We start from the raw sequence: 27,856 nt of genomic DNA, 5'->3' as shown, positions 1-27,856 counted from the left end.
CTCATTGATACCTGGCTGGGTCATTAATTGCTGAGAAACTGGTTTGTGTCTGCTTTTCTAACCATGGGACATGCCTTCAACAACATTATACAGTAGGATCTCATAACTTTACATTAACAATGTTGCCATACATATTTTACTAGGATAATAATGATCAGCAAATTATGAGTTTTCAAATGATACCTCACAAGGATACCTTCTACAAAATGTATCATAGTCTTGTAAAAAAGATGAACGTAAAGGTGCAGACTGTCAGAGTGGCAGGTCCCTGACCACAGGCAAGTTTGCTGCAGCACTAGGACATACTGAGCCTGGGCCCCTGGTGCCAGGGCATGGTGCAGTCTGGAGAGTACAGGGAGAGAGATGGTGCAGCCCTGGCATCTCCTTCCCCTGTTGCAGCCCTGCAAACCTGCCTGCAGCCGGGGTCTTTCTTCCCAAAAAGGTAGCTATTAAGCAGCATGCCTATTGCCAATATCCAAATCCCATTAACATTCACATCACTGGGACGGGATCAGCTCCTAGCAGAATATCGTTATTCTGCAAAAGTTGTTAATCTTGGGATTGCTATTAAGTGGGCTCTGCTGTACTTGGATTGGATGCTCTTTGGGACAGAGACTGTGTTTGTGTGGCGCCTAGGTCCGTGACTGGGGATCTACCACTACTGACATACGAATCAGAAATAGTAATGGGCCCCATCTACCATTTCCAATGCAGGAGGAGGGAGGAGACAAGAGTGGGGTTAGTGAAGGGCCTGGGCTGATCACATTGGCTCAGATACTCAAAAGTATTTAGGCTCCTTAAATACCATTGAGGATCCGGGCCATTCTGTTTACCTCCCCATCTTCTGTCAGTGATTCTTTCTGTTCTGTGTGGCCATGTACTGCTGAAAAGCTGCCATGTTCCTCCTCGTTCTCGGAGACATCATTACATATTGGACCCCTGGCCTACCTCCTGGGGCTACGGTGCATCTTTAGATCCCTTCTCCTCCCAGTAGTGCTCCTGGGGTCACCTTCCTCCTCCCTCAGCTTCACGCCACCCTCCAGCTGAGATCATTCTGCCCATTTCTCCAGGAATCCTCCTGGCTTTGCACTCCTCATCCACTGCCCCCAGGCCCTGCGTCTTGCCTTAACACTGGGCCTAACCCTGCAGCCCTCCTTGCAGGATCCGGGATGTTAGACGGGAAGCTCTCTGAGGCTGGGAATGCAGCTGCCTTTTCCTAAGATCTTCACGGGATAATCAAACTTTGAGCAATATGTTTTGTTGTTTTTTAAAGCAGCAGGAATTTTTTTGCTCAGGGGAAGATGGGGAGGGGAGTGTCTGAGGACTTTCCTAACCCTTCTGCTTTACTCCTTTTTTAGGTGTGAAGAAGAGAACCAAAGTGATCAAGAACAACGTGAACCCTGTGTGGAATGAGGCAAGTGGCGCCCCCTTCTGAACCTGCTCCCCTTTCTTGCCCGGAGCCACGTTTGTGGGATCCAGAGTTCATTCCATTTCTTGAGTCACAGAGCTTGGTCCGAATTCTACCCCGTGTGGGAAAAGAGCTGAGCTCTGTATCTCTCTTTTTTTAGCACCCAAGTTCATCCCTGGTGTAGCTACACTGCCATGAGTGCAGTTACACTAGGGGCTAATTTAGCCCTTTGCTGTTTGCGGCTGGGTCCAGAACCCTAGGATCTTGCCTTGATTCACCCCTGTGCCCCGGCCTGTTTCCTGACACTGGCCTGAGTTCCGCCAGCGCGTTATTTGAATAGGATGCAAAATAGCCTCCAGGCTCCTCCCCCTTTGCCTAGGGTGTGTTGTGTGGTCAGCAGCCTGCTCAGAAATCCCGTGCTGTGAAGTGACCTGGCTGCTGCCACAGCTGAGTGGAATCAGAGCTGCTCAGCTGTGTGTCTTCGGCCCCTGTGCTGGAAAGAGAGATTCTCCGTTCGCTCGGGTGGGTGCTTTCAGAGCAGGAGGATGAGAGCTCCATCACTGCTGGGGATTGGATCGTGCCCTTCAGAAAACTTGGTGGGTGCATTGCTTCCCATCTCGATTCTGGCTTCACTAAAGCCCACAGGAAGCCTCATCTGCAGGCCCTCTGTGATCAGAGCCCTGGACGGGAGATCTGGGGCAGAGACTACAGGGGCTGGGGGTGGTCTAAATGCTGGTGCACGTATGCCCCTGGGTCTGTGTAATGACTACACTGCATCAGCAGTGTCTGAACTCAGGACCTTCAGCGTCAAAGCACAGACCTCTCAAGCTAATGGAGTAGCTTTGTTAGCAGGCAGCGGCAGTAGTCTGTCCTCTAGTAGCCAGCCACAGCAAGGCAAGCTGATCCGTGCTCCTAGCAGGAATTAGCTTTAATTGAAAGCCGCTCTGCCGTGGGTCCTTTAAGGGCAAACTGGAGTGATCAAAGTGTGAGGTATCAGCCAGGTGTGGCCTTTGGAGAGGTAGCTTAACTCCCCTTAGAGTTAGGTAATATCTAACCTACATCTCCCTTTGCTGTAGATTAAGCCCATGACTTCTTGTCCTACCTTCCATGGACATGGAGAACAATAGATCACTGTCATCTTGATAACAACCTTTGACATATTTGAAGACTGTTATCATGGCCCTCCTCATTCTTCTCTTGTTTAGACTAAACCTGAAATCCAGAATTCAGTTCACCAAGGGAATTTTCCAGAGGTCTGCCAGGTCCAGACTTCCTGGCTTTTCCGTCAATTTCATGACGAACTGGCTCTGAAGCTGTGACTTGCTGTGCAAAAGTGGTGGGCTCTCTTAGAATGTCCCGTGGAATTGAGCGCTTTTTAAAGTGCCGTTTCATCACTGTAGGTACTTCACTTGGTCCTCCTCACTGTAGTACCTGAGCACCTTCATTACATTCCCAAAACTCCTGCAAGATTTGCAGATGGGAAACTGAGGCACAGGGTAGCTCAAGTGACTTTCCCAAGGTCACCTAGAAAGTCTGTTGCTGAGCTGAGAATTGAACCCAGGTGCCCTAAGTCACAATATAATGCCTCATCCACTGTCCTTCCTAACCAGTGCTTTTAAACCAATGTACCAGGACAGCATGTGCGCTGCCCAATCAGACTCCTGGGTGGGAAGGAAGAAATCTACAAAGCTTCTTTTAAAAAAAAATTGGTTAGCATCTCATTAGAGTACATATGAACTTAAAATTATGAAAAGGTCTTAGGCCATTCCAATGATTTCCGCCAGCCAAGATCAAGTCTGAATTCATGACGAAAGCTGGTCAAAAGATTCTTGATAGAATAGTTTTCTATTGAAAAATGCAGTTTTGTTGAAATTGAAATGTTTTATGGGAATGTGTTGATTCCTACAAGATTTTTCAAGAGGGAAAAGTCAAAATGTGATTTGACAATGTCGTTTTGTTTAGACTTCTATATTATATGAAAACTTTCATTTTAATACAACTCAGTATGTTATATTTAATGTCATATATATATAATTTTAGTAGAATATAAAAGTTGAAGTGAAATGGTTTGATACTATTGAAATGAAATGGTCCCAAATAAATTTTTTTATTAGTTTTTTTCATTTTGTGGGAATTTTCAAAATTTCATCTTTTCTTTTCTGATTTTTGTTTTTAATTTATTTTGGAATTTCCCATGGAATGGAAATTTGGGTTCCTGACAAACTTTGTGTTGTAAGACTGATGATTAAAATCATGGCAAATGCTGTGATGTGAACACCCTTCATTTTTGAAGGAGGAATGTGGGAAGAATTGGCTGAGAATATTTTTGGTGTAACCGTTTTCAGTGGAAATGCAGTCAAATCAAAATCAACACATTTAGTGGGAATGTGTCAATTTTGATGAACTTTTTGACTGGAGACAGTTGAATGTCAAAAGTTTTGATACGGTAAAAACATTTCATTTTGACTTTCCCATTTTGTTTCACTTAGTTTAGGCTCTTATACTAAAATATTCATTTTAATAATATTTATATATACTGTATTTAATATTACATTTTGTTTCAACATTATTGAAGCAAAACAATGTTTTTTAACAGAAACTTTTTAGAATTTTGATTTTTTTTGTCCTGATTTGGAGTGAAAATAAATTTTGAAATGTCAGAATTTCCGGTGGGATGGAAATTCCATTTTTCGGCTAGTTCTAGCTGTGGGTCAATAGCTGTCTGTGCTAATGCTATAACATGGCAATGATTTTTTATTGTTTCTCTTCTCGCTCTAGGGGTTTGACTGGGATCTGAAAGGAATTCCCTTAGACCAGAATGCTGAACTCACTGTTGTCGTCAAAGACCATGAGACTGTCGGAAGAAACAGGTAAGATGTGCCCCCAAATCTCCTCTGTTGTTTCTTGTCCATTAAAGCGACTGATTTGTTTATAAGGTAGGCTGTTGGGCAGCTCATAACCCAAAACATGGGGGTTTTATTTTGGGTGGAGGACAAACCAAGTTTTCCAATTCTCATCTTCAGAATCCTCTGACTTGCCCTGTACCATGGGTTGCTCTTTACTCTTGGGCTGCGTGTATAAAAAGCTCCCCGTCCCAGATCAGGAAGGCTGCATTATACATCTCCATGGCATGGCTGTAAACGATGACACAAGATGCGAGCGAGGAGAATCACAACCATAGATTGACCTCCTTCTCCCCAAGCCCCTGCTCTGTACTCAAATCCCTTCTTAAGATGCTTCCATGAAGCCCATGGGTCATCTGTCAGTATTCATGAGGGCTCTTAGCCAAGTGGCTCTCAGCCAGGGGTATGTGTGTGCCCCTGGGGGTACTCAGAGCTCTTCCAGGGGGTGCATCAGGATACAGAGGGACCTAGACAAATTGGAGGATTGGGCCAAAAGAAATCTGATGAGGTTCAACAAGGACAAGTGCAGAGTCCTGCACTTAGGACGGAAGAATCCAATGCACAGCTACAGACTAGGGACCGAATGGCTAGGCAGCAGTTCTGCAGAAAAGGACCTAGGGGTTACAGTGGACAAGAAGCTGGATATGAGTCAACAGTGTGCCCTTGTTGCCAAGAAGGCTAGCCGCATTTTGGGATGTATAAGTAGGGGCATAGCGAGCAGATCGAGGGACGTGATCGTTCCCCTCTATTCGACATTGGTGAGGCCTCATCTGGAGTACTGTGTCCAGTTTGGGGCCCCACGCTACAAGAAGGATGTGGAAAAATTCGAAAACGTAAAGCGGAGGGCAACAAAAAAGATTAGGGGACTGGAACACATGAGTTATGAGGAGAGGCTGAGGGAACTGGGATTGTTTAGTCTACGGAAGAGAAGAATGAGGGGGGATTTGATAGCTGCTTTCAACTACTTGAAAGGGGGTTCCAAAGAGGATGGATCTAGACTGTTCTCAGTGGTAGCAGATGGCAGAACGAGGAGTAATGGTCTCAAGTTGCAGTGGGGGAGATTTAGGTTGGATATTAGGAAAAACTTTTTCACTAGGAGGGTGGTGAAGCACTGGAATGCGTTACCTAGGGAGGTGGTGGAATCTCCATCTTTAGAAATTTTTAAGGTCAGGCTTGACAAAGCTCTGGCTGGAATGATTTAATTGGGGATCGGTCCTGCTTTGAGTAGGGGGTTGGACTAGATGACCTCCTGAGGTCCCTTCCAACCCTGATATTCTGTGATTCAATAGAAGTCCTTATTTGTATTTCCTCCCCTTAAGGTGTCCGTTTTCTATAGGTTAGTTTATGTTTGATGTTACCCTATTACCAGACACGTCCATTTGCTGTCATGGCACCTTTGCGGTTGGACGTTCTGTCCGGAACCTTCCAGATGCTGGTGTTAGTGATGTTCTGTGAGTGGCTGAGTTTGGTATTCTGGACAAAATTCTGCCTCTTGCCTGCTACTTCCAATTCCCTATAACTTATGAGTTATTTAAGTTTATCTATACCAAAGGTTATGGGTCTCAAGCCTCCCACTATCTACTAAAGCCAAATTTTACAGGATAAAAGCCTGTAGGTTCCTTGAATTACTACTAAATATAATAAAGCAGAATAACAAAGCAATGAGTATAATACAGGTAAGCCGGCCCACTGGGCTACATAGATAAGGTATGATTATTACAGACACACACAGAGCTCCTCTGACTTGAGTAGGGGCTGGACACTTGTGACTAACTCGAAGGGCAAAATTTGGCTTTTTTGGTCTTTTCTGCTTTTACTCCAAAAGCTTCATTTGCTCAGGGAGCTGGGCGTGCAGTGCAGAGGAGCCCTGGGAAAGGGGAACCAGGAGGGAAGCATGCTGGGTTTTCTTTCCTTTCCCTATCTTAAAGCCATGGGCCTGGGAGGGGTTTGAGTTTCATCCGATCTGTCTGTAAATAGGTAACAGGCTTTCTAAGCAGAGGTCTCGCTGGAGCGACTGGGGGTTTGGTTTGCCTCCCCTAGTGCGAGCTTCAGAGTAACAGCCGTGTTAGTCTGTATTCGCAAAAAGAAAAGGAGTACTTGTAGCACCTTAGAGACTAACCAATTTATTTGAGCATGAGCTTTCGTGAGCCACAGCTCACTTCATCGGATGTATACCGTGGAAACTGCAGCAGACTTTATATACACACAGAGTGTGCGAGCTGCGGGCCTTTCCTGGTTAATGTTAACAAAGGGCATGTGTGACTTAGGCCACCTACACACGGCGTGTGGGTGAACTTCAGCGGCGAGAGGAATGTGCTGCATTTCTGATGACATTGAGTTGAAAGCTTGGGGGGAGATCATAGAATCATAGAATATCAGGGTTGGAAGGGACCTCAGGAGGTCATCTAGTCCAACCCCCTGCTCAAAGCAGAACCAATCCCCAATTAAATCATCCCAGCCAGGGCTTTGTCAAGCCTGACCTTAAAAATTTCTAAGGAAGGAGATTCCACCACCTCCCTAGGTAACGCATTCCAGTGTTTCACCACCCTCCTAGTGAAAAAGTTTTTCCTAATATCCAACCTAACCCCCCCCACTGCAACTTGAGACCATTACTCCTCGTACTGTCATCTGCTACCACTGAGAACAGTCTAGATCCATCCTCTTTGGAACCCCCTTTCAGGCAGTTGAAAGCAGCTATCAAATCCCCCCTCATTCTTCTTTTCCGCAGACTAAACAATCCCAGTTCCCTCAGCCTCTCCTCATAACTCATGTGTTCCAGTCCCCTAATCTTTTTTGTTGCCCTCCGCTTTACGTTTTCGAATTTTTCCACATCCTTCTTGTCGTGTGGGGCCCCAAACTGGACACAGTACTCCAGATGAGGCCTCACTAATGTCTAATAGAGGGGAACAATCACGTCCCTCGATCTGCTGGCAATGCCCCTACTTATACATCCCAAAATGCCATTGGCCTTCTTGGCAACAAGGGCACACTGTTGACTCATATCCAGCTTCTCGTCCACAGTAACCCCTAGGTCCTTTTCTGCAGAACTGCTGCCTAGCCATTCAGTCCCTAGTCTGTAGCGGTTCATGGGATTCTTCCGTCCTAAGTGCAGGACTATGCACTTGTCCTTGTTGAACCTCATCAGATTTCTTTTGGCCCAATCCTCTAATTTGTCTAGGTCCCTCTGTATCCTATCTCTACCCTCCAGCATATCTACCTCTCCTCCCAGTTTACTGTCATCTGCAAACTTGCTGAGGGTGAAATCCATCCCATCATCCCGATCATTAATAAAGATGTTGAACAAAACCGGCCCGAGGACCGACCCTTGGGGCACTCCACTTGATAGCGGCTGCCAACTAGACATGGAGCCATTGATCACTACCCGTTGAGCCCAACAATCTAGCCAACTTTCTATCCACCTTATAGTCCATTCATCCAGCCCATACTTCTTTAACTTGCTGGCAAGAATACTGTGGGAGACAGTGTCAAAAGCTTTGCTAAAGTCAAGGAACAACATGTCCACTGCTTTCCCTTCATCCACAGAGCCAGTTATCTCGTCATAAAAGGCAATTAGATTATTCAGGCATGACTTGCCCTTGGTGAATCCATGCTAACTGTTCCTGATCACTTTCCTCTCCTCTAAACGCTTCAGAATTGATTCCTTGAGGACCTGCTCCATGATTTTTCCAGGGACCGAGGTGAGGCTGACTGGCCTGTAGTTCCCCGGATCCTTCTCCTTCCCTTTTTTAAAGATGGGCACTACATTAGCCTTTTTCCAGTTGTCCAGGACCTCCCCCGATCACCAGGAGTTTTCAAAGATAATGGCCAATGGCTCTGCAATCACATCTGCCAACTCCTTTAGCACTCTCAGATGCAGTGCATCCAGCCCCATGGACTTGTGCTCGTCCAGCTTTTCTAAATAGTCCCGAACCACTCTTTCTCCACAGAGGGCTGGTCACCTCCTCCCCATGCTGTGCTGCCCAGTGCAGCAGTCTGGGAGCTGACCTTGTTCGTGAAGACAGAGGCAAAAAAAGCATTGAGTACATTAGCTTTTTCCACATCCTCTGTCACTAGGTTGCCTCCCTCATTCAGTAAGGGGCCCGCGCTTTCCTTGACTTTCTTCTTGTTGCTAACATACCTGAAGAAACCCTTCTTGTTACTCTTAACAGCTCTTGCTAGCTGCAACTCCAGGTGTGATTTGGCCTTCCTGATTTCACTTCTGCATGCCCGAGCAATATTTTTATACTCTTCCCTGGTCATTTGTCCAATCTTCCACTTCTTGTAAGCTTCTTTTTTCTGTTTAAGATCAGCAAGGATTTCACTGTTAAGCCAAGCTGGTTGCCTGCCATATTTACTATTCTTTCTACGCATCGGGATGGTTTGTCCATGTAACCTCAATAAGGATTCTTTAAAATAGAGCCAGCTCTCCTGGACTCCTTTCCCCCTCATGTTATTCTGCCCATCAGTTCCCTGAGGGAGTCAAAGTCTGCTTTTCTGAAGTCCAGGGTCTGTATTCTGCAGCTCTTCTTTCTTCCCTGTGTCAGGATCCTGAACTCAACCATCTCGTGGTCACTGCCCCCCAGGTTCCCATCCACTTTTGCTTCCCCTACCAATTCTTCCTGGTTTGTGAGCAGCAGGTCAAGAAGACCTCTGCCCCTAGTTGGTTCCTCCAGCACTTGCACCAGGAAATTGTCCCCTACACTTTCCAAAAACTTCCTGGATTGTCTGTGCACCACTGTATTGCTCTCCCAGCAGATATCAGGGTGATTGAAGTCTCCCATGAGAACCAGGGCCTGCGATCTAGTAACTTCCGTGAGTTGCCGGAAGAAAGCCTCGTCCACCTCATCCCCCTGGTCCGGTGGTCTATAGCAGACTCCCACCACGACATCATCCTTGTTGCTCACGCTTCTGAACTTAATCCAGAGACTCTCAGGTTTTTCTGCAGATGGTGGGTTTCCTCGAGTACCGAGAAAGTAAATAACCCTTTGCGCCTCTACAGCACATTCCATAGAAGTGCTTCGGGCCGGCTGGCTGTCGCGGCTGGCCCAGGGAAAGGATAAGAGATGGAATGCTCAGGTGCTCTCCTGTAGCTCAAGTGACAGAGACTTGTGTCCGTAGAGCAGAAGGATGAGGGTTCTAAGCCCACCTCCCTCTGTGTAGCCTTTTATCCCCTGGGTAATCCCTGTAAGTGTCGGGAGGTGTAAAGATTAAGTCCTGTTTAGTGCCTCAGGGAGGCTGGGTTTGTTTCCCTTCCTGTGTTTGGCCAGGCTCATGCTGTGCTGGAGCTGGGAAGGGAGCTGGTTGTAATATAAACATTCCCGGAAGCTGCCTTCCCACTGAAGCCTTGCAAACAGCATTTGCACTGTGCGCCTGTGTGCGTCCGGGCTTCTTGGGGGACCCTTTATTTATTTTTTAGTTTAATCACTTCTGATACAGAACCGTCGCTCTCTATCTCCTAGATCGGCGTGTGCGGAGGCTCCGCCTTGCGTTCGGCAAGCCAGGGGTTAACTCTACACCACTCCCCTTGCAGAGGTGGGGAGGCAGTGAGATGGCTAGGGGTTCTCCAACTGGGGGTCAGAACCCCTCAGCAGGTTGCGAGGTTATTACATGGGGGGTCGTGAGCTGTCAGCCTCCACCCCAAACCCCGCTTTGCCTCCAGCATATATAATGGTGGCAGATATATAAAAAAGTATGTTTAATTGATAAGGGGGAGGTCGCACTCAGAGGCTTGCTATGTGAAAGGGGTCACCAGTATAAAAGTTTGAGAACCACTGGGCTACAGGCTGATCAGCTTCCCAGCACGGCTTCACTGAAGTGGCTGCTAGGGCCATGGAGGGCTTGCCCTGGAGAGAATGCTCCATGGCCAGTCATTACAGGGCTGAAGTTTTCCTGTTGTTTGTATCTTCTGGCAATTAGGGTGTATAGCACGCTTGCAGAGTGTGATGTGGCTGATCCACATATGCAGTTCTCTATGTTCTCTATGTGTTGCTAGAGGATGGCTTATACCGCAACAGGGTTTGTCTGTGTCCACACAGGCATAACCCTAGTAGAACTGTTTGGGGGAGAGGACGTATGTTGCTCAGGGAACTAGTAGAATTTTGAGAGTTTTGTCAACAAGGCTCAAAACTGAGCATGGATGTACGTAAGGCTGGACTGACCCACAGAAAGTTTTGTTGGCAAAATTTTCTCGTGTAGATCAGCCCTGAGTCACTGATTCTAGCTTTGTGGCTGGGTGTGCACCTGTCTCTGAAAATACCATCCACTGTGCCCCTGGATATAAGAGTGGACCCATCTGACTCACCCTCCCCCATCCATGCAATGATTTGAAAACATGCTCCTTAGTCTCTTTGGGGTTTAAAAAAACCTAACCAGACACTGCTTCCGAATGCAGCCAGTGAGCAGATATTCCTGCTCTCTCGGGGCTATGTTTTGCTCTGCACACGTAATACATTGGCAAAGTAGGTTAACAACCTACTGCGGCCACCAGCTGATAATTACTTCATAGCTCAAGTATTGAAGAACAGTGTGGTGGGGCTGCAGGGCCTGGTTCAAACCCAACAGATCATCCATGCAAAGATTGTTACCTGTGGCCTGATTGAAGTTTTGCAGGCAGAATGTAGACATTCTCCAGGGTTGGTGAGCTTTAGGTTAACTCTGTCTTCCCTGTGTTTTGCACGTCAGTTTTAGGACGCAGCATCTAGTTGTCTGGAAGGCTCATTGTAATGGGATTAAAGGTAGTAGAGGGTTATTTAAGCATGTCTACATGCTCTCTTTATACTTACAGAGCTTGGAAGGGAGACAAAACCACCAATCTCTGACTATAGGAGGCTAGGATGAGAACTAATAGGCAGATGGTTCAACATCTGTCATTCACAGGGTTTCTTTCACTTTCCTCTGAAGCAGCTGGGGCTGGCCACTGTCAGAGACAGGACTCTGGGCTAGATGGAGCTTGGGTCTGAGCCAGCCTGGCCATTCTCATGTTCCTATAAATGGAATATCTAAGAATAGAAAAAATGATTAAACTAAAAAGAATCTCAAGCTCTTCAAACTGCTGGGCAAGCACAGAACAACATTAAAGGAAAGTGTGGGCTTAAAATTCATGCACTGGGGTGAGTGGGGACACAGATTTCCTTGTCCGTGTTACAAGTAAACACCTTATATCCTGAAACCAAAGGTACATTAGCTATCCTATTTTGTGTGTCATCATTTATGCTACACTGGCATTTTGCATTTTGTTCCGTTTGGAGAATAATAGACTATTTCTCTACAGTTATGAATGTGTAAACAAAATAGTATCCATTCCAAACGCCCCTGACAAACTGTTTATTTTATGAGATGAATACTGGACAGATGCCAGCAATTAGCATGTTCCCCACAGCAATATAGACACAGAAACATTTAATAAACCACAGTAACAAAGGCCTCGATTCAATAAAGCCACTTGAATATGTGTTTAAAGTTCAGTTTATGAGTAATTCTCTGCAGGATTGTGGTCAAAATTACCAGCAGAGTCCCCCTGCTCCCCAATCACTTGCTCTGCTCTCAACTTTGTAGGGGTCAAAGAGTAAAGAAGGGCCAAGCTGTAGCTCACGAAAGCTCATGCTCAAATAAATTGGTTAGTCTCTAAGGTGCCACAAGTCCTCCTTTTCTTTTTGTGAATACAGACTAACACGGCTGTTACTCTGAAAACAATCTGATCTGAATGTTAACAACTTCAGGGTATAATTGAGTGTGGTCTAAGAGGCTGTAAAGGAAAACACCTTGCCAGAGCCCCATCTCTCATATCAATACAGCTTTATTCACAGTACCTTATTTGGGGAAAAAGGCAGGTAGGTCCCTGATAATTTAAGGCTTTATAGGTGAAAACTAACATCTATCTGGTCATTTCACATTAGTGGGTATGTCAGTTTCACCTGGCGGTTCCCTCACTGTAGCAGGGATGCTGCAGTTTGGGTTGCAAAAGCTGCAGGGGAATGTTATGTTTTTAGAAAAAATAAACTGTTTTCAGGAACACTTAGAAGGGGGGAGGGAGGAGAAATGTTTCTACTGAGGAGTGAAAGGCTGTTGTTATAAACCTGATATTGACCTGCCTCTGGGTTCAAGGCGGGAGAGGGCACAAATCTGGTGAAGGAAAGCAGGCGTTCTACCCTCAGTCACACGACTCAGCTTTCCAGAGAAAACGTGGTCTGTGCTGGGCATTCAAACCTTTTGCTTTAAGAGCTTCTTGCAGACAGAGGCCCCCTCAGCGCCCATCTACAAGCCAGCCCTCTCCTGAAGCAGCAGCAAACACGCTGTACACTCCAGCCCCTGCAATAACTCTCTCACCCTGCCCTGACCCTCTTCCAAAGGGGCAGCTCCCGCTTCTCTCATTATCTCGTTAGGCTTGGCAGAATTGCAGTCTTATTTTTTTTTAATAATTCGACGGGAGACTATCCATGTTTATTTTTAAGCATTTTTATTAGTTTTTATCTATTTATCTAGTTTATTTTCACAGTCGTGGGGGTCAGACAATATTTAATGAGCATAGATGCTGATGTTCAAAAAGTCGAAGCTCTGTAACTGTTAAAATACAAATTGTCAACATCCCATGTCAAAATATATAAAGTAAAAATCCTTAAATCAAACTCTAAATTTTCAAGCAGCATTTTTCTTACTTTGCTGATCTGTGCACTTTGATTAGTAGAGATGGGAATGCTTTTCCATCCGTGTGTGTGTGTGTGTACAGTGAAATCGATGTTGCCTGGCATTTACTGTTATAAATTACATATAGGCTTGGAAAGATTAATTTATCATTAACAAACATATATGCAATCTGCATTCAGAATGATTAAATGTAAACACTGTGAATCAATTTCTAAAACATCTATTCCAAGGACCTCGCAAATGCAAGAGGGTGTTGTGGTTTTTTGTTGTTGTTTTTTTTTTTGGAGAAAAGTGGAATGAGGGTATAATTGATTTCTGGTGATGACGTTCACATTATGAAGAACTCTGCTTCACTCACAGATCCCAGACAGAGTATGCAGAGTTGATTGTAAACTCAGCCCTTTTGATTCGTAAGCAGCGAATGACATAAACCTGCATCCCTGCAAGGCTCTCTTTGTAGAGCAGAGCCGTGCTTTAACCCAGGGGTTCTCAAACATCATTGCACCACGACCCCTTTCTGACAACAAAAATTACAATGTGACCCTAGGAGAGGGGGACTGAAGCCTGAGCCCGCCCGAGCCCTGCTGCCCGGGTTGGGGTGGGGGGTAAAGCCGAAGCCCGAGCCCCACCATCCTCGGTTGGGACAGGGGGCAAAGCAGAAGCCTGAGTCCCATGGTCCCGGGTGGGGAGGCCAGAGCTGCAGCCCGAAGGCTTCAGCCCCAGGCAGGGGACCTGTAACCTGAGCCCCGCCGCCCAAGGCTGAAGCCCTTGGGCTTCGGCTTCAGCCCCAAGTGGTGGGGCTTGGGCTTTGGCCCCGGGCCCCAGCAAGTCTAAACCAGCCCTTGCGACCCCACCCACTCTGGGGTCCCGACCCACAGTTTGAGAACCTCTGCTTTAATCCAGCTCAAAGGAAAAAACCCTTAACTAGGGGAGCTAACTAGGGGGTGGGGAAGGCTGTGCTCTGAGGCAGGAAATGCCCTGACGCGGACAGCAAGGCCCAGCTGAATTCTGTGCAGCAGGGCACATAACACAGCACGTTGTCATCCCTGGGGGCTGGAATCTGGCTAGGGAGGTTAATTCTGGGCCCTGTGGAGGATGTTTTGAAACAGCTGGAATAGCAACATTGTTCTTTGCCAGGAACTGCTGGGCTTGAGCCTGCTGCTTTTCTCAGTGGAAAACATGAACCCCCTCTTTCCCTGCCCCCCTCCAGCCCTCTGCTCAAATGATATTGAGAATCATAGAATCATAGAATATCAGGGTTGGAAGGGACCCCTGAAGGTCATCTAGTCCAACCCCCTGCTCGAAGCAGGACCAATTCCCAGTTAAATCATCCCAGCCAGGGCTTTGTCAAGCCTGACCTTAAAAACCTCTAAGGAAGGAGATTCTACCACCTCCCTAGGTAACGCATTCCAGTGTTTCACCACCCTCTTAGTGAAAAAGTTTTTCCTAATATCCAATCTAAACCTCCCCCACTGCAACTTGAGACCATTGCTCCTCGTTCTGTCATCTGCTACCATTGAGAACAGTCTAGAGCCATCCTCTTTGGAACCCCCTTTCAGGTAGTTGAAAGCAGCTATCAAATCCCCCCTCATTCTTCTCTTCTGCAGGCTAAACAATCCCAGCTCCCTCAGCCTCTCCTCATAAGTCATGTGTTCTAGACCCCTAATCATTTTTGTTGCTCTTCGCTGGACTCTCTCCAATTTATCCACATCCTTCTTGAAGTGTGGGGCCCAAAACTGGACACAGTACTCCAGATGAGGCCTCACAATGTCGAATAGAGGGGAACGATCACGTCCCTCGATCTGCTCGCTATGCCCCTACTTATACATCCCAAAATGCCATTGGCCTTCTTGGCAACAAGGGCACACTGCTGACTCATATCCAGCTTCTCGTCCACTGTCACCCCTAGGTCCTTTTCTGCAGAACTGCTGCCTAGCCATTCGGTCCCTAGTCTGTAGCGGTGCATTGGATTCTTCCATCCTAAGTGCAGGACCCTGCACTTATCCTTATTGAACCTCATCAGATTTCTTTTGGCCCAATCCTCCAATTTGTCTAGGTCTTTCTGTATCCTATCCCTCCCCTCCAGCGTATCTACCACTCCTCCCAGTTTAGTATCATCCGCAAATTTGCTGAGAGTGCAATCCACACCATCCTCCAGATCATTTATGAAGATATTGAACAAAACCGGCCCCAGGACCGACCCTTGGGGCACTCCACTTGATACTGGCTGCCAACTAGACAAGGAGCCATTGATCACTACCCGTTGAGCCCGACAATCTAGCCAGCTTTCTACCCACCTTATAGTTAAAATTCTATTCACTTAAAATTCTATGTTATATAGTTATAGTTAGTTAAAATTCTATGTTATATAGTTAGTTAGTTAACATATAGTTATAGTTATATAGTTCTATAGTTAAAATTCTATTCACTAAAATTCTATTCACTTAAAATTCTATGAGCAATTTGCATATGCATCCGATGAAGTGAGCTGTAACTCATGAAAGCTTATGCTCAAATAAATTGGTTAGTCTCTAAGGTGCCACAAGTACTCCTTTTCTATAAGCAATTTCTTTACCAAAAAAAAAAAAAAAAAAAGCGGGGGTGGGGGTGGGAAGGGGAGCTCTAGCTCAGCCACAAGACATGGGCTTGATGCAGGAACTGAATTGAAATTCTCTGGCCTGTGCAATACAGGCGTGTCATGGTTACAGGGCTAGCTGCATTTCTGTCCCTCTCTGGGAGCAACCCCCCAGGTGTTGAGCCTAGGGCCTCTACCTCTCCTGGGCTGTAATTCTGAAACTCTCCCCTAATGAGAGTGGGCCCCCGCGTGTCCGCCATGCTTATGCAGCAGGTCCGGCTGGAATTGGGCACCTGTGGCTCCGTCCTGCGGGAGGCTGTGAGCAGCGGTGACTGCCGTGAGCAGGCAACCTTCTGAAATCACAAGCATTGTGTGTTCTGCCGTTGGAATAAAGCGTTAGAGAGAAAAAGGATTTTAAAGCAACAATCAGTCTACGCACATGGTTATCTTCCCATCCCCCTTGAGAACCTGGGCAGGTGTAGTTTCTTCAGGCACTCCCAGTAGGGTGCTGTGTCTGTCTGGCTCCCCCCAACCTCAGATCCCACCTTCTCTTTGGAAAGCGGAATCTGCTCCATGCCAGCTGTTAGGAATAAGTACCATGGGCGTTAAGGGCAGCCTGGGTGCTCCTTTTTAATTTAAGATTTGCCTGGGGTTGTGAAGATGTAAAGCCCTGCGTGCATGCTTACTAGCAGGGTCTCTAGTGGTTTGGAATTGGTGCTTGTTGTGTGGTTTGTTTTCTTTTTACTTTGTCCTGCACCTAAAAATAAATGGTTTCAGAGGAACAGCCGTGTTAGTCTGTATTCGCAAAAAGAAAAGGAGTACTTGTGGCACCTTAGAGACTAACCAATTTATTTGAGCATGAGCTTTCGTGAGCTACAGCTCACTTCATCAGATGTTTACCGTGGAAACTGCAGCAGACTTTATATACATACAGAGAATATGAAACAATACCTCCTCCCACCCCACTGTCCTGCTGGTAATAGCTTATCTAAAGTGATCAACAGGTGGGCCATTTCCAGCACAAATCCAGGTTTTCTCACCCTCCACCCCCCACACAAATTCACTCTCCTGCTGGTGCTAGCCCATCCAAAGTGACAACTCTTTGCATAATCAAGTCGGGCTATTTCCTGCATAGATCAAGGTTTTCTCACATCCCCCCACCCCCATACACACACAAACTCACTCTCCTGCTGGTAATAGCTCATCTAAACTGACCACTCTCCAAGTTTAAATCCAAGTTAAACCAGAACATCTGGGGGGGGGGGGGTAGGAAAAAACAAGAAGAAACAGGCTACCTTGCATAATGACTTAGCCACTCCCAGTCTCTATTTAAGCCTAAATTAATAGTATCCAATTTGCAAATGGAGTTCATTTGCAAATTGGATACTATTAATTTAGGCTTAAATAGAGACTGGGAGTGGCTAAGTCATTATGCAAGGTAGCCTGTTTCTTCTTGTTTTTTCCTACCCCCCCCCCCCCCCCCCCAGATGTTCTGGTTTAACTTGGATTTAAACTTGGAGAGTGGTCAGTTTAGATGAGCTATTACCAGCAGGAGAGTGAGTTTGTGTGTGTATGGGGGTGGGGGGATGTGAGAAAACCTTGATCTATGCAGGAAATAGCCCGACTTGATTATGCAAAGAGTTGTCACTTTGGATGGGCTAGCACCAGCAGGAGAGTGAATTTGTGTGGGGGGTGGAGGGTGAGAAAACCTGGATTTGTGCTGGAAATGGCCCACCTGTTGATCACTTTAGATAAGCTATTACCAGCAGGACAGTGGGGTGGGAGGAGGTATTGTTTCATATTCTCTGTATGTATATAAAGTCTGCTGCAGTTTCCACGGTAAACATCTGATGAAGTGAGCTGTAGCTCACGAAAGCTCATGCTCAAATAAATTGGTTAGTCTCTAAGGTGCCACAAGTACTCCTTTTCTTTTTTAAAAATAAATGTTTATCGTTGTGGATTTTGTCCTCTGTTTGCCAAAGAAAGGGGGCTTGGGATCTGCTGCTTCTTATTCTCTTTCTACAGCAGGAGCTGGATTCAGCTCTGTTTCCCCAGGGGTAAATCCAAATTAACTCCATCCAGGGCAGTGGAGTTGCTCTGGATTTACAGTGCTGTAACCTTCATCAGAAGGTGGCTGTGTCTTCTGTCCCTTAATGGTTGGTTTTATACATACCCCACTTTCCTTGTTTTTGACTGAAAGGAGCCTGAGCCATTGCTCCAGCATGTTTACAGCTCAGGACGGCTGTTGGAAGCTACCAGCTTCTGGATATGGAATGTCTACCTGTGAATCTGGTAGACAAAGCAGCTGGCTGCCTCAGAAGTGGGTAGGTCATGCAAATTCCTTCTCTGGGGTATTTGTTTTTACCAGAACCTCCTTTCCTCGGTGGACATACTACATGCTGAGACAAATATATTCCTGGCCATGAATGTAAGTGATCATTGGGCAAGTGAACAGTTCGAGTGTTCCCAGGCAATAAGGAATCCACGCATCCAGCTCCTTTTTACGATACCCTGAGAGTAGAGTGACGACAATGCCATGGATTGTCCTGTGAGATTGGGACGTAGGATTGATTTTTGGCCTCCTGTTGATGGTGAGAGCATTGTGGTGGGATCCTAGGATGACGCACAAAGGCGTGTTACTTACTGAAGTCTGACTTGGGCCATCGCAGCCTGAATCTGCACTGCCTTGGTGGCAATATTTTAAATTCTCCCTGTTGCTGAATAAATCCCTACAAGAAATGTTTGAAATCAACTTCTCTTTGAAAAATAGCAGGGAGATAACACTGTCCAGGTCTACTAGCAGTTGTCCTACCAAGAGTCTTATGGTGCTTTACAAACATAATGAGCAACCCTCCTGGAATGGGAGTTAGCATCATATTTCCCAATTCACCAATGGTAAAACTGAGGCCCAGAGAGATAGTGATGCCCCAGGTTGACCTGGAAGCCAGAGGCAGGAATAGAACTTGGATTTTTTGATCTTCAGTACTGGACTTTAACTACTGCTCTGTTCTCTCTCCCTATTTTTATATATTCAAAGATTGACAGAGTCCAAGGCCAGAAGGGACCATTGTGATCATCTAGTCTGACCTCCTGCATAGCTCAGGCCAGAGACCTGCCCCACAATAATCCCTAGAGCCGAGCTTTTAGACAAACAGCCAATCTTGATGTAAAAATTGTCACTGATGGAGTATCCACCATGATCCTTGGTAAATAGTTCCAGTTGTCAATTACTTTCCCCATTGAAAATGCATGCCTTATTTCCAGTCGGAATTTGTCTAGCTTCAACTTCCAGCCATTGGATCATGTTAGACCTTTCCCTGGTAGATTGAAGAGCCTGTTGTTACATATTTGTTCCCCAGGTAGTTATTTATAGACCGTGATCAAATCACCCCTTAACCTTCTCTTTGTGAAGCTAAATAGATTGACTCAAGTAGTGTGGTCTCTATAAGGGATGTTTTCTAATCCTTTAATCATTCTCTCGGCTCTTCTCTGAACCCTCTCCAATTTATCAACATCCTTCTTGAATTGTGGGCGCCAGAACTGGACACACTAGTTGCAAACAGAAATTGACAGCCTTGTGCTACATCTTGGAAAAAGGAGCGTACACAAACCAAACCAAAAGATGGTGAGAAACCTTCTCAGCTAACAGTTATCCAAGCTGATAATCATACAGTGATGTCCGAGAGAATTGCGTCTTGGGGTTGTTGTAAAAGCAACGCTCAGGTACTGCTTTTGTGGTTCATGAGTTCATCAGCAGAGCTAGGCTATTAACTCGTTGTTTTTGGATCACTGGCAGTTCTGAAAAATTGAAAAAACATTTTGGTTCGACCTGAACTGAATCGGAAAAATTCCAGCAAATTGAAAAAGGCCACGTTGGGTTGGTTGAAACACGTCGTTCGACCCGTAACATTTTGTTTCCTGGCTTTTCGAAGGGATTGAATTCACACAGCTGAAAGGGGGGAAGAGGCTGTCCTCTTATAACTTCTAGCCCAGTGGTTCAGGTGCTCACTCGAGATGTGGGAGATCCAGGTTTGAATCCCCACTCTAGAGCAGGGATTGAACCTAGGTCTCCACACTTCAGGTGAGTGCCCAAACCACCGGGTGACGCAGGGTGGCACTCTGTCTGTCCTATTGAAGCTGTTCTACTTTGTATAAATGAATATTCATTAGAACAGGGACTTGGACTTGGGGTTTCCTCCTCCCGCGTGAGTGCACCAGGCATTCTCTCACTCTCTGGCCCAACAACTATTCAAACATTTTATACAAAGTGGATTTGTTTTCTAAGGCAAATGAGCTACAGCTGCAGGGTGGCTTTCTTTTGGTCAGACCTAAGTGCTGTACCTACAGGGGGTTCCGCTGAAGGCTCTCTCAGTGTTAAGGGAAAGGGTCACCACTACTCTGTGACCATGAGAGGCAGGGGCTGAAATTGACCGAGAAGCATATATTAACCGCATATAGTAGAGATAAGCACAAATGACAGTGGACACATCATTACGCTAGGTTTTCCCCCAATCGGTCCCTGTTGCTGAGCCCGTCTGAGCCGTCTTGCTGGTGTTAGGAAATAGATCCCAGCTTGGAGCTTCCATCTGGCTGTTACATGGGAAGGGGAAAATATTGCAAAGATTAATAAAAATCTATTTTACAGAATATCAGGGTTGGAAGGGACCTCAAGAGGTCATCTAGTCCAACCCCCTGCTCAAAGCAGGACCGATCCCCGACTAAATCATCCCAACCAGGGCTTTGTCAAGCCTGACCTTAAAAACTTCTAGGGAAGGAGATTCCACCACCTCCCTAGGTAACGCATTTCAGTGTTTCACCACCCTCCAAGTGAAAAAGTTTTTCCTAATATCCAACCTAAATCTCCCCCCCACAACTTGAGACTATTACTCCTTGTTCTGTCATCTGCTACCACTGAGAACAGTCTAGATCCATCCTCTTTGGAACCCCCTTTCAGGTAGTTGAAAGCAGCTATCAAATCCCCCCTCATTCTTCTCTTCTGAAGACTAAACATCCCCAGTTCCCTCAGCCTCTCCTCATAAGTCATGTGTTCCAGTCCCCTAATCATTTTTGTTGCCCTCCGCTGGACTCTTTCCAATTTTTCCACATCCTTCTTGTAGTGTGGGGCCCAAAACTGGACACAGTACTCCAGAGGAGGCCTCACAATGTCGAATAGAGGGGAACGATCACGTCCCTCGATCTGCTGGCAATGCCCCTACATATACATCCCAAAATGCGGCTAGCCTTCTTGGCAACAAGGGCACACTGTTGACTCATATCCAGCTTCTCGTCCACTGTAACCCCTAGGTCCTTCTCTGCAGAACTGCTGCCTAGCCATTCGGTCCCTAGTCTGTCGCGGTGCATGGGATTCTTCCGTCCTAAGTGCAGGACCCTGCACTTATCCTTATTGAACCTCATCAGATTTCTTTTGGCCCAATCCTCCAATTTGTCTAGGTCCCTCTGTATCGTATCCCTCCCCTCCAGCGTATCTTGTTTAAGCTGAGAAGGCCATACCCAGTGCAATGTGCCGGGGCAATGGAAGGAGGTCGAGTGTAACTTACACACGTTGGAATTTGGCCATGATGCCAAGGTTAAAGTGCTATAGGATAGTCAGCGACCGCAAGGGGTCCGAAAGTTTGTATTTACATCTTTTTGGAAAGACCGCACTCCCTGCAGCACAGCGCCTCTTAGGGCCAACCTCACTCTCTGCAGTACAGCCCCGGGGGGCTGAGGTCAGTATTGATGCCTAGGGAAGGGCGCCCCCTGCTGAGTCACTAACGCCACTCCTTGCAGCCGCTGGGTTTTCCTTAGCAACATGCCATCCAGGTATCAGTGAAATGTTAGTCGCTTAGGCCTGGCGTTTGTAACCAAGCGACACCCCCACGGTCGGTGCAGAGAGGAAGCTGCAGTCCCTGCCCTGCGGTTCTTGTTTCCCTTAGTGGTGAGGAACCTATGACAAAGGGCAGAATTTGTCATGTAACAGCGGGGGTATCGGGTGTGTGTGCGGGTCATCCCATCCCACCCCATCCCTTAGGAAGAAAGGGCCAGATCCCCACCTGAGATAAATCAGCCATAGCTTCAGTGGAGTCAGTGGGCCAGATCTCCAGCTGGTGTGAAAAATTGTAATCGCTCTACTGCAGTCAATGGGGCAGATCACCAGTTGGTGTAAATCAACATTGCTGCATTGTGACCCAAGCCAAGGATCAGGCCCCGACTGTTTAAACAGGGAGAGAGAAAACCCAGTTCCCATCATGCCCCCAGTGGCCGCCCTGCCTCCAGTTGCTGGGGATTTGTGCAGCAAATGGAGCAATGGGAAAACAACGGCTCCAGGGGGGGATTTGGCAGGCGATTTGTGTTCAATCAAACTTAAAAATAGGGGAAATAATAAACCTCAGGCTGGCTGCTTGAGTGAGCTCCAGGCGCCTTCCCCCTCCCTGCTAGGACGATAACCCCTTCGAAGAGTGGCTGCATTATAATTTATGTTACAGGCTTGTCTGGCCACCTCCCTTCCCGGCTTCCCCTCATTGTCTCCCCAGAATGACTGATACCTTTTTTCCAGGAATTCTCATCTCGCTGCTTTAGTTTCCAGTGCAGCATATTTCAGCCCACAGCACGAGTGCGAAGGGAAAGCAGAGAGCTCGGTTAGCCCATCTGGCAGGGCTTTGGGTCAGAGCAGCCGAAGGGGTTACCCAAAGAGAGAGGCGTCAGGGAGGATTTGAATCCAGGAGGGGAGCGAATTCAAGGGGATGTCGATGGATTAAAAACCGGGGGCGGGATTCCCAGCTAGTGTTGCAGGCTAGGTCCAGGTCTGGCTGTTTGTACCTACATAGTATTTCTTAGCTTCTCTCTGTCCATGCTGCCTGGGCTCCAGTTTAGCCTTCATCATCTCCTGACCCTCGGCGGCTATAATCTGCTCCTCTCTGGCCTCGCCACCAGCCATGTTGCCCCTTCGAGCCTGTTCAGAACCTTCCTGGCTCATTCCTCCCTCGTCTTTGCGCCCTCCCCCCGCCTCCCTTCCTCCTCTGCTTCGAACCCAAACCCCTTGCCTTTGCCTTTAAGACCTGTCATCACTTAGCCCTACCCTCTCTGTCTGCCCAGTTAGCTTATCGACCATGGGCTCTGCCGTCTCGCCACCAGCAATAACGCTCCATCGCTTCTCCCTTGAGCACCCCCGGCTCTCTTATGCTGCCCCCCCGTGCATGGGGTAAACTCCCCTTTCAATATTCATGACGTCGCCACCTTGCCCTCGTCCAAATCTCTCCTGTGCCTTGGTGCCCACAGATCACTCACCCATCTGGCACTGGGTAGCAAGGGTCGACCTGGGACTTCTGCCCTTCTGCTCAATTCTGTTGCCTCGTGTTCCCACTCCATCCCTGCTCTGGTCGTCAGTCTGGTCCACTTGTTTCCTGCTGTCTGGGGGAGGGGCTATTGTTTTTATGCCTGGCACGATATGGGACCCCGCTCCTTGACTGGGGTTTCTAGACCTAGCCACGATGAAAGTAAATACAGGTGTTAGCTCACATGGCTCCATCAATAATGCCAATATGCAAAAGTAACAGTATTCCTAACCGCATGCCTTCAAAAGGCACAAATCAGGCCCCAAAGAGTCATGAGCCTGAAAAATAAAACTCAGGTTCTTTTTAGTCGCCTTCTGGTTTCTGAGCCATTAGCTGCCACCTGGGCTAGAAATTTGCATTTTTCCCTAATGGAAGCTGAGATCCTCGCGTGATCACATGACTCCAGGAGCTGGGCTTTGAGAGAAACACCAACGACCGCGAGATTTGCAATCAGATCGCAAGCAGCATCAGCCGAATACTAAGAATTAGTACAAGATTCACACACCCAATCATCTTCATGGAACTTAAGCTCCCAAGGAAACCGGAAGGGCTGAGTTCAGAGCGTCCCAGTGCAGTGAGGTGGATGTGCTATAAATACTTAGGGCCTGTCTCTAGGGTGAGTTGGGGTGGGAAGCTCGGGTGCACTAGCCCGCCAGGCTGTAATTTGCCGTACAGACCCTGCTCCTGCATAGTAAAAGCTCCACTGTGCTCTGTGAAGTACTCCCATTTGAAACAGTTCGACAGATACCGGCGCTTTTACCTTAAGCACAAGGGAATCTAGATGCTTAATTCTAAAGCATAAATTGGTTAGTCTCTAAGGTGCCACAAGTCCTGGTTTTCTTTTTGCAGCTACAGACTGACACAGCTGCTCCTCGGAAACAATTCTAAAGCAGTGGTTCTCACCCTATTTATCATGGCAGGCCACATGTGCGGCCCCCCATGTGTTACCTGGGCCGCAGGTTGAGAACCACAGTCCCCCCTGTGCCGTCTATGCCCAGTGCCCCCTAGGATTAGCGTCTTGGGTATAGAACAGACCCCACAGTGTTTTCCGTGGGCGGAGCGAACAGAAATGACCGTAGCACATCCTGTTTGACCTACCTGGTGTGTCAGCTAGGAGACGTCTTGCATTGATGGTAGGGGCTGTATCATCATAGACAGATCCCTTCAACAGCCCTGTGAGCTAGACCATGGTATAGATGGGAGGCCCATCTCTGGGGTCCTCTTCAGCCCGCTGTGGTCTCTGAGGATGGCACCCACTGCTGGTCCTCTGGCGTATTCAGTGCAGCACCAGGACAGCAGCTCTGATATCTCTTCACGTTAGAGGAGAAGCTGCTAGTCTTCCTCCCCCACACTCTGGCAGCTCGGTCCATGCTGACTGTCTAATCAGAGGGAGGCGAACATCAGCCTGACTCTAGCTCCCCTGGGCTGTTGAGGAAACAAGCCAAACCCTACAAGTCATGGTCTTTGCCTGGCCTCACCCTGTCACGTGTGGGTGGAATATACTCACAGGGTTGTGTTGTTACCACAGCATTGAGAGACAGGTATCTAGTGGTCTGAATGCAGGGCTGGGAGCCTGGAGCAGGGAATAGCCAGTTCATGTTCCACGTTCCCTTACTGTGCCTCAGTTCCCCATCTATACAATGTGGTCTATCTCACAGGGCTGTTGAGGGGATCTGTCTAGCTTAGATGATGATATAGCCCCTATCACCAATGCACCTTGCAGTTGTTAATGTATTTATTCTCACACACCCCTGCGAGGCAAGGCAGTGCTGTCATCCCTCTTGTACATATGGGAAAACTGAGGCACAGAGAGGCTAAATGACTCCCCCAAGGTGATGTAAGTAGGCCATAGGGAAGCAGGGAATAGAACCCAGTTTTCCCAAGCCCCAAACTAGCACCCTAACCATTGGGCCATCTGTCCAGGGAGGGGAATGAAATAAAGCCTCTTTACTCTCTTTTGCCCAGAAGTGTTCTAGGCTCACACTGTACTGTACTTTGCACCTATAGACCGCTGCACGTTTCCACCCTGCAGAGCTCCTAGGCTTTGGAGGCGCAGCGGTGTTTAGGAGGACCACGGGGACCTCAGCTTTCACCATGGAGAGCTCTTGCTTATCTGGAAGTTTGAGTGTCCCTGAGATCTCTGTATAATATAGATACTGGCTTTGCTGTCTCAGGGGCCGCCCTCCCAGAAGCAGGTGAGAAAGAGGTGATCTTCAGGACTGTGTCTCCAAGGAGTTTCCAAACTTGTAAATCTGGGGTATTTCCTGTGTATTTTATACCTAATCTTGTTGGCTTCCATGGGACGCTATCCAGTTCACCCAAGCCTGGGACCCCCAGTCTTAACCTGATGCATTCAGTGTCTCTCTTCCTCCCCCGTTAACATTTTGTTCCTTTGATTCTTTTATAGGTTTTTGGGGGAAGCCCGAGTGCCCCTGCAGGACATCCTGGGCTCTCCCACCCTGGCTGCCAGCTTTAACGTCCCCCTGCTTGACACCAAGAGGCAGAGCACTGGGGTAAGTCCCTCTCCTAGTCTGGGGTCTTGGGTGCGGTGACATTTCCCTGTGGGAGGACAGTTGGGCGTGGCTGGGGGGAAGTGATACGATACACACGCTCTCCCCACCCATCGGCAGTTCCAGTGCCCTGGAAAATCTGTGATGTTGCTGCCCAAGGCAGATCGTGGTGTCGGTCCCTGGTGAGGGTGGGAATTCAGATCCCGATGAAGCGTGTGGGCAGCAGAACCGGTGGAGGAGGCGGCCCTTGGGACAAAACGCCTGTCTCGGTAAAACTGACCAGAGGCTGGGATGGTTCCATCTGCTCCCCTGTTGCCCAGGCAGCCTTGAACTGAAGTCTGAACAGAACGAGGCTTCAAGCCCTGTGGTTACACTAAAGTGGGGGTTTTGGACTCCGGGAGGTGCTGATTGGAGGCACAGGAGAAACTGTGGGCTAGATGCAGCCGCCTGGCTGTGCATGGACACTCCCAGAACTCCACAGTCGAGGCAGAATCATGGGGCGCCTTCCCCTGACCCTTCCAGTTTTTCTATGGGCAGAGCTATGGAGGGGACATGCAAAACTGCCTCTGATTTCAGGCACTGGGCCCAAAGGCCTGGCAGGACCCCACGGTCAGGATTCTGGGTTTCCTCCCTGACGTGTGATGTGATCCCTGAAGCCCCAGAGCGCAGGTGAACTGCAGACCCCGGATTAGCCAAACCTCCCTGCTTGCTGAACTCCAAAGGGGCAGCCCAGTAAATGGGAGGTTTGCAGAGGACTCTGGGGGACCTAGAACGGCAGAGAATCTGTCAAGCTGGCTTCAGTCCTGCAGAGTGTAGCAGCTGGGCAGGAATGGGAGGGTGGCTGTCCCAGGGTAAATCCAGAGGAGTGCCATTGGCATCAGTGGATTGAACTGGTGTCGCTGAGATAAGGATCTAGCTCCTGATTTACCAAACTCCTGACGAGCCAGTCCCCTGCCCCCTTGTGCCGTCACTGAGGCCCATGAGAAATGAATCATAGAAGATTAGGGTTGGAAGAGACGTCCAGAAGTCATCTAGTCCAACCCCCTGCTCATGAGCGTAAGACTCTTGTAACCCTTTTGCCAGGTGAACTCGGCAGCAACAAGGGCCGGGTTAGCTGTCTAGGCGTTCCTCTTGGCACAATAAAACAGGGCCAGCTCGAGCCCCCACCTGCTAATCTGGGAAAATGTAACACCACCCCCGGGCACCTCTAAGAGGCAACACTTCCCCTTTTTCAAGGACCGAGTCTGTGTATAACAAAGGAGAACTTTTATTAAAAGGGAATTGGAACCCAGCATTAGTCAGGGCAAACACCACAAACACATTCAAAACCATGCGATCATAAGCAAAACACCCACCCTGGAGCATGCTGGGCAGTGTCCTTTGCCTCAGTTCCTCACCTTACGGTGTGAAAGTCCCACAAACAAATGTTCCTTGGACACGCCCCTCCCCTCCCTCCACTGCGCCCTGCTCACATTTGCAGCCGTTCACTCTGCATCGTTGCCCATGGCTGCTGCCACACTGTCCTTCCCTGTGCTGCTTGCCATTGCTTTCTTTGCTACCACTTGCCTCTCTACGGCAACCTCTGCCACGCCACCTCTTGAGGTTCTGCTCCTGAACCAGCTCTTAAAGCTTCCGCCAGGGGGTTTAGGGCCGAAGAAGCGGGTTTTTTTACCCACAAAAGCTTATGCCCAAATAAATTTGTTAGTCTTTAAGGTGCCACTGAACTCCTCGTTGTTTTTGTAGTCTGACGTTGTGTTCCACTCCCTTTGCACGGCCCACTCATGTAATGAGAACATCTTGGATCTTTCACGAAGTTTCCTCCTCAGGCGATCCTTCTGCTCCTTGGACAATGGTGAATCTCCGAAGTTAAACTTTGTAGGCTTTATGGCTGGAACCTCAGCTTCACACTGGGGTCTCACGATGGTTTCGGGTCTGCTGTCTTCTGCCCTGGTTTCACAATGACATCATGGCTTGTTTCATCAGCAATCACTATAATCACCTTTTCCTGGGTTTCAGTGGGGACGGTTATGACTCCACTGGGGACCAGCAGTCCTTCAGCCGGCTGCTCTACCATTGCTAATGTCCCTTTACTGCCTTTTAGGCAGGTACTCATAGCAAGCACGTCTCTCTCCGGCCTGGCGTACGCTACAGAGTTAGGTCAGCATTATGTCGACCTAACTCTGTACGCGTCGGCACTAAAATGTTGCTCCCACCGAGGTAACTCACCCGCTACACCGAGCGAATAACTCCATCTGCACGAGAGGCGTAGTGCTTAGGTTGATGCAGAGAGGCTGCTGCGGTGTCTGTGTAGACACTTACATCACCTGTTAGCTGTCAGCCCCACACGGGGCTCACAGCTGGAGCCCCACTGCTGGGGGCTGGCAGCTCCGGCTGAATACCTCGGCAGAGTAGGCGAGTTCATGAAAACGTGGCCTGGTCCCGAGAGTCTTTTCTGCACTAGATGTTAGGGGAGAGCTCATTCA

General features: G+C 47.9%; 1 protein-coding gene across 7 annotated transcripts in view; it reads left to right on the top strand.

The window, feature by feature from the left end:
- The window catches only part of DYSF (dysferlin), a 304,292-nt gene that overhangs the window by 39,268 nt on the left and 237,168 nt on the right, over positions 1 to 27,856 (top strand). For all 7 annotated transcript variants that reach the window (XM_075128161.1, XM_075128162.1, XM_075128163.1 and 4 more), the window contains exons 2-4: positions 1,359 to 1,414; positions 4,187 to 4,278; positions 25,271 to 25,376. In XM_075128161.1, coding sequence (XP_074984262.1) covers positions 1,359 to 1,414; positions 4,187 to 4,278; positions 25,271 to 25,376 — 254 coding nt within the window. The remainder of the gene's footprint in view (positions 1 to 1,358; positions 1,415 to 4,186; positions 4,279 to 25,270; positions 25,377 to 27,856) is intronic.

Source organism: Caretta caretta, chromosome 4, assembly GCF_965140235.1.
Source record: "Caretta caretta isolate rCarCar2 chromosome 4, rCarCar1.hap1, whole genome shotgun sequence".
In the NCBI taxonomy this organism is placed as follows: domain Eukaryota; kingdom Metazoa; phylum Chordata; order Testudines; family Cheloniidae; genus Caretta; species Caretta caretta.
This window is presented reverse-complemented; position numbering and strand designations above follow the sequence as displayed.